This window comes from Hippocampus comes, unplaced genomic scaffold (genome assembly GCF_001891065.2).
Source record: "Hippocampus comes isolate QL1 unplaced genomic scaffold, H_comes_QL1_v1.1 scaffold37, whole genome shotgun sequence".
Classification (NCBI taxonomy): Eukaryota; Metazoa; Chordata; class Actinopteri; order Syngnathiformes; family Syngnathidae; genus Hippocampus; species Hippocampus comes.
Window position 1 is genome coordinate 331361 of NW_017805535.1, and position 11449 is coordinate 342809.

Here is an 11449-nt window from a genome sequence, read left to right on the forward strand (position 1 = left end):
ATCTCACTGTCTCTAACTTGACCTCCCCTCGATCGCCACCCAAGACAGCGTTGCTCAGCTGATGTCACGCAATGAACTTTTAAAGCCAGCCACGGGACACTTCGTAGTCCTCGATGGCCATAGTTAGCGCGATGGAACTCGCCTTCTCTCTAATTAGCGCTCCAGTTAGCGTAAGGTTTTTAGCATGATAACAAGTAAAGCATTCCAGGAAACATTCGTTTATTTGACTGTCCGTCGTTTATTTGACTGTCCGTCGAGCCACAAGGAATTTACTCTGAGCAGCTAATCGGATGCATTCCACTCCATCTTCCACGGATCTAGCTACAGTATCTACACACATAGATATTGAGGTCCCTCTTGGCCAATCGGAGGCCAGGATGATGCTCGGTAAGCCAATGGCAGAGCAGCTATGAGTATGTTGCGTTCAGGAAACTCGCAGCTGTGACCGAAATAAACATAGTTCACTATGTAAAGCAGTGTGGTGGTTGCTGTTGCCATTTCCCAACGAAGCAGTAGATGTCGCTGTTGGATTAGACTTCGTTGTAGTGAATGTCTTCGCGAGGCAGGAGCAGAAAAAATGATTTTGTATAACGCAACAGGGTTTTTTTTCGTCGTATGGGGGGCAGGAGAATGGGAATGGTGTTAATGCATAAAGATTTTTTTTCACATTAGGGGGTATTTTCGCCCATATAGGTTTTGTTCTAGAGAAGTTTCACTGTACAGCGAAGTGAAATCATAATACACTATCACGGTACACAAAGACACAGTGCTAAATTAAATCCTTGACTCAATGAAAATGAATTAATAACGAGGTGGGTGAATGCCAGCAATGAATCCTACTGCTTGGGTAAATAATAAACGAACAACAAGGAACCTGTAATTATTAATAATGTACAACATTTTTAAAATGCCCTCAAGGCATGCTGCGTATGACTTCAACGTACTGTATACAAGCAGAGCAGCTTTATCTTGAGACACATCAAAACCAGATCACAGATTTCCTTTTTTTCCAATGATTGAACGGTGGACATCTTCCCAAAAAGCTTTGCTGGGATGCCTACGTCACCTACACGCATGTAGTCGGCAGGTTAAAGTGAGACACTGCGGCGGCAAGTGATGGCAAGCTTAGCAACGAGCTTAGGCTAGCTACTACTGCCTGCTAATCACGTCGTGGTTTTCACTCTGAATTCAGTCATCACAGCCTCCATCATCTCGCCTCTTTGGCGGCGAATTAAAATTAATTAAAAGAGGGAGAGACGGAGAAGCCATGCTAATTGCTAAAATAACGTTATGTCTTTGTAAAAGAATAGACTAAAAACTGCTTGAGTAATGGAGTACACTTCACAAATGGTCTCGCTGGAACTGCGTTAATGCACAACGTATGCATCTTTGATCAGCAAAATAGCAGGCAATTTATTGAGTGCCTGGAGAGAAAATTAATTCAAAACAGTGCTTCACACACAGCTTAACAGTTAATATTAACGCCTCCCATCTGTCAGCCAGGAGGGGTGGCCAAGAAGATTAAAAGTATATTAATAGATTAATATTGAAGATAGGCAAGTCAGAAAATGAATGCATATAGTAAGTTGAATGCTTAGAATATTACAAATGTAATTTTTTTTTCCCCACAATAAAGCCCTGAGTATTGAATATGTCTTTTGATATCTGCGCAATAAACAACTTCAAAATTACATTACAGTAGAGTGGACCTTTTTTATTTTATTTTATTTTTATGACTCAATTTCTCTCAGAAACATTTTTTATGCCTCTCAATCAGAATGATGACGACATTTGTGCTAAAATATCTAGGCTACTTTGCTTTTGATACAAGATCTGTTGAATGTCACTTCATAATGAAGTGACAAAAGGTGAGCAGTCAAAGTGTGTTGTATAATTTTTTTTAATACGATACAATAAAATACATCCTGATTTATATAAAGCTTTCACAACAGCTGCAACAAAGCACTTAACAAAACAGTTACAACATAAAGTAAAATAATAAACATAACACATAACAACCTAACATCCATAACAACAATCCTAACCACTTTTCCCTCATACGCTTTTTTGTTTAAAGCAGTATGAGATGAAAGAGGAGATCGTTATTGTGATATAAAATGCCCTCCCTCACACCCCCCAAAAAATACTTTCGACATCCTTTTGCACATCTAACTAATTCCGCCATGTGGCTCTGACACCAGCACAGCTTCCACAAAATAGTCTTACCACAAAAACATTTAGTCTGAAGTTTTTTTTTTTTTTTTTTTTGGTAATAGTTTCTTAGGAACAACAGGTGGCTCAACCTGCCCCTATGCTGAACTTGCCACCCCAGTCTCCCCTGTTTGCATTTGTTACAAACAAAATGAGTATGATTTAATGACTTGCAATTAATATAGGTTTAAATAAAGTGATGCAAACCTATTCATGACACAATTTTTGGGGGCCACCACATGAGCTACAATCATTACGATGCATCGATGCGTATCGTTGGCTGCATGGAACAAAGACAGCCTAAAAACAACAGCAAAAAGCAGAGCATAATGACGTAAGTAAGTGTGTGTGCGTGAGTCCATGTGTGTGTGAGTGTACCGCTGAAATCTGCTTGCAAACGTTCGGCTTTTCATGACATTTAAGTTGTTAATGATACATCTACAATGGAATGTAACGCAGCAGACAGTATTATTGTCTGAAATGTTTTAGACGAAAAAAATATCAAGGTGAATGGCAGTTTTATCAAGACAAAGAATTTGCTGAGGGCTGAATCAGTCATCATTCTTTTCAACTGTCCACTGCGTACTGTTACTGTTTGTCAATTGTGAAATGTGGATCCGCTCCGGCACACAAGGATGGCATCCAACTACAATGGGAAGAAACCAACCCAAGGCCATGTGCGAGAGAAGCCACAAACAGGATCCGTTAGGTCACGCATGGGTGGTTGTCTCTGTGAGCATAAAGAGCCCAAAAAACAGCCCACTTCATTGCTAAGCGCTACACTTACAAATGAATCCCAGACGATCTACATCAACTTGTCTGGGACAACAGACCAAGTTTTGTTTTCACTTGTTTTATTTTGTGTGGGTGAAATTCCTCCAGACATAAAGTGATCCAATCAATGACGAGACGGAATGAAGAGGGGGGGGAGAAGAAAAGGAAGAAACAGAAGTTGACCTTTCCCAGGTTAACTTTGTGCTTGTAGAATTTTCTATTGTCGTAGGGTTGTTCAATATGGAGAAAATTTTATACTCAGATAATATTTTTCCTTTCAATCATGTGACAATAATGGCAAGTATTTCTCTCACCTTTTCTCCCTTTATTTATACAACACAAATTGATACAGAGAAAACTATCAAATGAATAAAAGAGAGATAGAAATACAATAAAACAAACCCCGGTGGAAAAATCCCATTTAAAATAGTTTGGAGCACAACCAGTTCAAGGAATGTGCATTGTTGATGTGTACATATTCTGTGATGGGTTCAACAGGGTCATTCTACGTTATATGTTAGGCATCATTTGAGCATCTCAAGATTTCAAATCTTCCGTGGTACTTCAGTCCCCCCCCCCCCATGCAAACATTAATAAGGAATTTTCCAAAGGGGATAGAACTTTGCAAGCACAAGTTGCTCTCTTTGAAAGGTCAGGCAGAAAAGTACACACAGTTGTTACCAAATTGTGCCTCTCTACAGTATATCATCCGAGACATTATTAAAAATGTGTGTGTATACAAAAAATGTGTCACTGTGTGTAAGGGATCTGCAAAAATGCCTTATTGGAAAACGGTGTACTTGCCAACCCAGACAAGTGATATTACAATTTGTAAATTACTCCACTTGGATGATTTAGCCGACCAGAAACCACTGCACAAACATGTTTTTTTTCCTCACTGTCAGCTGCTCACCTTGATCAAATGAGCATACTGGATGCCTCAAATACTTTGAGTTCTTTCAACTCGCGCTGATGACCCAGTAACTCACACCTTAAAGCAGTGTTTTTCAACCCGTGTGCCGCAGGAAAATATCCAATTTGTATGCCTGTGCGGTCTTTCGCCCAGAAAGTAATCATGTAGTACCCTCCCATACCACTAGGGAGCAGCAACAGCTAGCCAATTGCCTTGTGTTTCGACGAGAGACAAGCGAATTTGTGACGCATGAATGCAGGACGACGTTGAAACAAGAAATGTGAACGATGATAAAATACTGTTTTCTTTGTGTTCATTTGATTCCAATTCAAGCTGTTATAACGTCATTCTTAAATGTTAAAAACTGTTATAGTAACAATATAACATGTTATATTGGGGGGGGGGGTTCACATTTTCAGCTAGTGGCGTGCCGCAAGATTTTTTTCAATGAAAGAAGTGTGCCTTGGCTCAAAAAAGTTTGAAAAACACTGCCTTAAAGCATGCTGAGGAGAGCAGACACAGGCAGAGAATGTCTCTTACTTACCAACAACCATTAATGTAAACTCGAAGCCTCTTTTCACGGATTTCCGATACACCTGGTTGGGAAGATTCGCGAAGCCCACATAGCCCTCCAGGTTCCGCTGCTGATGCACAGAAGACACAAACACATTGGTTTAATGTAAGCAAGTCGGTGCAAAAATGTAAGTTACATGCCAGAAGTGTTTACTTTGCAAAAAATGGCTGAGTCAAAGCATTGGGAAGTCATTACTGATGTCAGAAAACTGTTACTTCGACATGCATGAATACAAATGCCTACAACTGGAGCTGTTCACAAATGTAATGAGTCGAAACAATGCTGTTTGAAATTAACCTGCAATTAGAATCGCTGCAATTAGAATTCTTGCAGAAAGAGTGCTGCTTTTAAAGAGTATCAAGCACTGCACAAAGGACGGAGGTGACCTGGGAGAAGCGAGATGAGATGATGTTGGTGCAACGAAGATGAAATAAAGCAAATCAATAGAGATTCACACCAAGACACACAGTGGAGTAAAGATAACGTAGCATGAACATCCCGTTCTGCAAAATCCTACATTCTGAATAGATTCCATGGGATGTGATGAAGATCTCAGGTCATTAAGATCTCAGGTCAAAAGCGGCTGCAATCTGTCCGATCCGTGAGGTATTGCCCAGCTCCGCTTCTCTTTCGTTTGACTCCCTATCTAGCATTGTACTCGAAAACAAACCCCTGCTGCACCCAGCGCCCACGCCTGCCAAACTGTCGTACACGCTACGAGAGGCAAAAACAATTGATTGTTGCTTTGCCTGCCTCTGAGCAACCTCTCAGGCTCTGCCCTACATAGTGTGAATGGAAAAATGCTGTTTTGCACACATGATAGACAAAGTTTCATAATATACAGTTGAAAATATGATGACAAATAAAACAGTGATAAAAATGATTACTATAAGACCGGTGAGATGCGCTTGTGTCTCTGTGAGGTGACGGATGAGCTGAACTCTTAGTTTTCTAATATCCTCACAACAGTAATGCAATATTTGGTTGGACATTAAAGGCATTCAAGTAAAATACAGTTACTTTCATGTTTCCACAAAAGGGTTTGCAGTATCTGCAAAGAGTTGCTTTGATCTTTCATCAACTTACTCTCTCCCATTATAGTCACTTAAATTAAGCTCCTTTAGAGTTTGATTCAAAGTCGGGCGATCCATTTGAAATTGGGACAATTTTCAAATTGTGCAAAAATTGATGCACAGCTGGCTAAACTCATTAAAGACATTGTGTCTCTCTCTTTGAGTTTTTACGCACAGCCAGACCATGCATGCTAAAACAAAAGTGTGTCATCCAGTAGAACTGCACTACGCTAAAAATCAACAACCAACCAGTCCAGTATGGCTGAGGGGACTACATTCCATCATGACACAATCCATCCGCCTTGTCAATGTCCTCGCAGCTCCAATGATCTTGCATGAAGCACTTAACCGATTCCATGTTTGATCAGGCTCCACTTAAGTTGTGAGTGTAGGTGGGAAAGGAGACAATTTGTTGCACACCATTATATAACAGGCCATTTTTTTTTTGATGGTACACCCACCTTCACGCACAGCTCAGAGCCACAGATAATATGACATACTGCATTTGGCATTATCATTTCCCCAAATGAATAAAGTGTGAAAGTGGGATGTCAGAAAGCTTCACTTAAATGTTGATGAAAACATGGATACACACAAAAAATGTGTTAGCATGCAAAGGAACAGATGTTAGGGGAAAGGGTTTCAGTATAGTATGGTAGCAAAGGTTGGATGTTGGCTTATTATTCCCTTAGTATTATGGTACACCCAGAGGAAAAATATGTAAGAGGAGATGAAAGAGTGACAAAGAGCCTGAAAAGCTCAGCCATACTCTTCATGTGAACCCTTCCCCCAGTCTACATTCTGGTCATAGTCACTGCGTGGTTCACTCCATTTGATGTATGATGTCTCACACTCACTCACGCACGCACGCATCCTGGTGGTGATGCTGGAAATTCCGTCAGTTCAATTTTCCTTGCCATCTTTTAATAATTTCTTTTAAATAGCATGTTAATTGAGGAGCAGGGGGGAGCAACGTCGTCCTGAATGTTTCATTATGGACATTTTCCTAGCATGCCAGCCCATGTCTGTGGCAAAACGCTCATGAATTTAACCAAAGCAATTTCTTCTGCTACATTGAAAAGAGTTTACGGCATTACCAAAATACAAACTAACATCCCAAGAATATCTATTCAGCGACGCATCTCCTGCACCCATTTTATTTTAGCTCTCCTTATATTAACTGTGCTCCGATCTTTGATGGGAGTCATGATACATTTTTCCCCCACGAGTAATTTCCAAATGCATGAGAACGGCGAATAAATGTCAAATTGTGTGGGGTACGTTTGAAAAACGGGTAGTTTTAACGAATGAGTAACTACGCTTCAATCTCCCAATTCTGAAATGACTTGAAGTGCATGAGGGCACGAAGCTAACATGGAGTAACGTGAGAAACTACGTTTTGGATGAGAGGATTGAGTCTTTGCGAAGAGGGTACAGTTGTGTATTTTTCCTGCATACATACACTAAGCTCAATGCTGACACGCGTGGCTATTTTGGAAAAAAAAAAGACTTACAGCAATGCTTGGAACCGCAGTTTCTGGTCGCTCGATCATTGTAATGCTGTCACCGCCCAGCCTGCAATGGACAGTCACCAATGCATACACAGACAAGCGTCCAAGAGAATGACGGAATGATAAGAAATGCGCGTTTTGCCCTGCAAGTGTGCCTTCTTGATAATAAACTAAAACACCGGGCGTCAAACTAAACAACAAATATATTACATGTGACGAACTAACAGCAGTCGCAACACAGCCAACAGACGAATATCCGCGAAGAAAATAGGCCGCCTGATTTTGTCCACTACTGGTTTACTTCGATTCTATTCAATACTATTTCCGACTGGAAACTTCAGGATAAAATTTTAACTTTGATGTAAACGTAGCTTTAGAGCTGAAACATAATTTATTTATCGTGTTCTGCTTGAATGAGATTATCAAATTTCTAGCTACATTTTGAGGTGCGGTTTTCTCATTAAAAATAATATACAACTGTACCCCAATAAAAATGTGTTTTAATTTGAACGCAGGAACTATTCTGACTTTTTACAGTCCTGCATTGAATACCAGAAAATAGAAGCATCGCTTTAGATCCGATTAACGTTACAGCCAATGATTGGACTATTGCAACCCAGCTAAGGTTTTAATCTCTTGTTTTGAAAACAACTGCTGTACACTTCCTGTGCTGTGCAATTTAGAAACAGGAAGTCGTAGTACAAGAGAAACCGCAAATGCATCTTCGCATGGTTCCATACGGACGTCCTATGTGGGTTTAACTGTTTTGTTCAGAGTCAGAAGCATCTTTATTGGCCAAGTATGTAGAACACACAAGGAATTTGTCTCTGATAGTACAGGCTACACTTGTATAATCATAAACAGGGACATGACAAATAAGTATGGAAATGTTAAAGAGTACCGTTGTGCGGTAAAACCACCAGTGGCGGTTCTCGATCAATTTCACTGAGGGGGCCTGGCTGAGGCCAGGGGTTTTGATAGAGGGGGCACATTCAAACCAGGGCAAAAAAGACAAAGATTCGAAATCTTATTTGACTTTTTATTTTCATCAAACTTTTAAACCTTTGCAGACATAACATTACAGTGACGATGAAAAACAGTATAATAATCACAATAGTTCTGTTCTGAATTAAGTGCTGATAAAAGATTAATATAGGTGCAGATCTTGTGGAACAGTCCTAAGCTGCAAGTACTATTACAGCAACTGTATTGTGCGATTTTGGTGGTTTCTGGCAAACCGTCTGAAGTGATTCAAGATTCAGTGCTTTTGACCTCCATTGGCGGGCTTCTTTACATTTGCTGGTATCTGTGGAGAAAGACATACAGAATAGATATAAACATAATTTCTGCATGGACACAGCATATACACTAAGCTGCTCCACTTACACTGCTTAGGCACTCAGACACACACAATTATCTAAAATGTATTTAGGAATGTTATTTATTAATTGCATTAAATAAATAATTTATTCATTTACTGTATTCAGTAAAAATAAATAAATATATTCTAAAGCCTGACCAGGGACTAAAATTGCAAATACACTGAAGCTAGATGTTTTACATGCATCTACCGATAATTGTCCCAATGTTAAAAGGCAATGTCTCATATATTGTTCCTGTTAAATAAACATAAAAAATGGATATTAAAACACACACACACACACACACACACACACACACACACACACACACACACACACACACACACACACACACACACACACACACACAAACACACACAGAACAGGATAGTGTTTTTTTCAATTCCATACCTGATGGTCCAGTGCTTGTAGACGCACATATATTCTCAGTCTCAGTTTCGTCATTCCCAGGATCTTCATCTGTCTCTCTTTCTTGCTCTGTGTCCTCTCTCCGAAAATAAGTATCTCCCATGTCCGCTGACTCTCCCTCTCCGGTGCTTTCAACTTGCTCCTCTTCAGCTCTCTCACCACCATCATCTGGCTCTGTCTCAGTGTCTGAATCATTTAGTCTCTTTTTCATGTAGAAATAGGATGTAATGCCCATTTTTTTCCTCTTCATTTTTAACTTTTAATTTTTATAGTGAAGAGGAATTACATTTAAGCAACCCAACTGTTGCGGGCTTGCTTGGTTTTGTGTTGTGGCCTTACCTTGACAATGTAATATGACTCGCAGTCGTGTTAATCTTGGTACTGTTTCTCTGGGGGCTGCTTCTCATATTCACGCTCGTGTTTTTTCAGTGGCGCAGCATACTCAAAGGTCCAACTAGAATGTCAGGGGGGGGGGGTGTTGGTTCAGAATCAGTGCGACAGGGGCACTGGCCCCTCTTGGCCCCTCCCTAGAACTGCCACAGGGTACCACCGAATGACAGCTGTGAGACAATGTGTACAGTATCAAGCAGAGCTAAAGTGATCAGTGGTAGAATACAATACTATAACAGCTGTGCAGTTGGTGCAGAAAATCATTGCACCAGTTTAAAGTGACCAGTAGCAGTATTTGTAGGACAACAAGTGTGCAATTGTGCAGATGTCCCCGAGTGCTTTGAAGTGTCTGGTGCTGTGGAATATACCTATAGATCAGTGACAATGTTTCAAGGAAGTACAGAGCTGGAGCTACAATGATTATACCTTAATGCTGTTCCACAAGCTTGTGCAAAATTGCAGAGAGCCACTGTACAGGTAGATTTGGGTTACTGTTTAGGGAGTTAATGGCGAGAGGGAAGAAGCTGTTTGAGTGTCTGCTGGATTTGGTGCGCATGGATCGGTAGCGCTTGCCTGAGGGGAGTAGCTGGAAAAGGTGGTGGGCAGGATGCGGGGGGTCCAGTATGATTTTCCGTGCCCTTGTCTTGGTTCTTGCAGTGTGCAAGTCCTCAAGAGTGGGTAAGACAGTGCCAATGATTTTTTCCGCTGTTCTAACTGTCCGTTGCAGTCGGAATTTGTCCTCTTTTGTGGCTGCTCCAAACCAAACCGTGATGGAAGAACACAGGATTGATTCGATGACTGCAGTATAGAACTGTCTTAGCACCTCCTCTGGCAGGCCATACTTCCTCAGCATCCTCAGGTAGTACATCCTCTGATCGGCCTTTTTCAGGTTGGAGTTGATTTTGACCTCCCACTTCATTTCCTGGGAGACTGTGATTCCCAGGAACTTGAAGGTCTCGACAGTTGACACAGGGTAGTTGGATAGTGTGAGGGGCAGCTGTGGTGAAGGATGTTTCATCGTTGATGATGTTGTCCTTCCCAGCCTCACCTGTTGTGTCCGCCCCGTCAGGAAGCTGAGGATCCATTGGCAGATCATAGGGGACACACCGAGCTGGAGAGGTTTGGAGATGATGGTGTTGAACGCAGAGCTGAAATCCACAAACAGGATCCTTGCTTAGGTTCCTGTGCTGTCCAGGTGCTCGAGGATGTAGTGCAGCCCTATGTTGACTGCATCTCCACAGACCTGTTTGCCCAGTAGGCAAACGGAAGAGGGTCCAGCAGGGGTCCGGTGATGTTCTTTAGGTGGTTCAGCACAAGGCGTTCAAAGGACTTCATGACCACAGACGTCAGAGCGACGAGCCTATCATCGTTCAGTTCCGATGTTGCTGGTTTCTTGGGAACTGGGATGATGGTAGACTATTTGAAGCAGGATGTGACCTCACACAGCTCCAGCTCGATCCATTAGCCTTGAATGACTCATTATGTGCTTGAAAGCCCACAATATTTCTCGTTACTCAAATAATTCATATATATTTTTACGAACTGGTTGAAGATAGATTTTTTAAAAATAAATTATTTTAAAAACTAATTTGCCACTGAGGTTGTTGCATTTTATACATGTACTGTATCTCTCTGTATGATGAAAGAACGCTCACAGCAGGCCTCCTACATCAGCGTATCTTCCTTTCTGCTATGCCACCAAGTGGTGTTCAGCGGGATTGCACATTATCAAAATAAAACAGCCTTTTGGGAGTAATTACCGATTTCAGAGCAACGTAACTCAGAAGACCAAGAATGATAAACAACGTATATCCATTTTGGATTCATTCTGATTATACCTCTACACATTACTTTGACATAAAAACGAAACTGTATTTAATCCTTGGTATTTTTTTCATAAAACTTTAATCGTAAAGAGTTGCCACCTACTTATTGAAAAAACTGAGAGGTATTTTTTATGTATTGATTAATAAAAGTGGTACACACTTCTGAGTGAAAACATTGCTCAAATATATCCTAAATTATATTTTATTAATATTACTAATTATATTCATCAAAGGTGGCCCGGTGGTCCAGTGGTTAGCACGTCAACCTCACAGTGCAGCGGTACCGGGTTCAATTCCAGCTCCGGCCTCCCTATGTGGAGTTTGCATGTTCTCCCCGGGCCTGTGTGGGTTTTCTCCGAGTACTCCGGTTCCCTCCCCCATTCCAAA

General features: G+C 41.0%; 1 protein-coding gene across 4 annotated transcripts in view; it reads right to left on the minus strand.

Annotated features, from left to right (window-relative positions):
- Positions 1-7368, minus strand: part of LOC109520743 (septin-7-like) — a 59293-nt gene extending 51925 nt beyond the window's left edge. Inside the window, exons 1-2 of one of the 4 annotated variants that reach the window (XM_019878169.1) lie at positions 7060-7098; positions 4443-4542 (exon numbers count right to left, since the gene is read on the minus strand). In XM_019878169.1, the coding sequence (XP_019733728.1) occupies positions 4443-4542; positions 7060-7098 (139 nt within the window). Of the gene's footprint in view, positions 1-4442; positions 4543-7059 lie in introns of all 4 variants that reach the window. The other 3 variants (XM_019878170.1, XM_019878171.1, XM_019878172.1) reach the window with 3 other exon arrangements.
- Positions 7369-11449: the final 4081 nt, after the last annotated feature.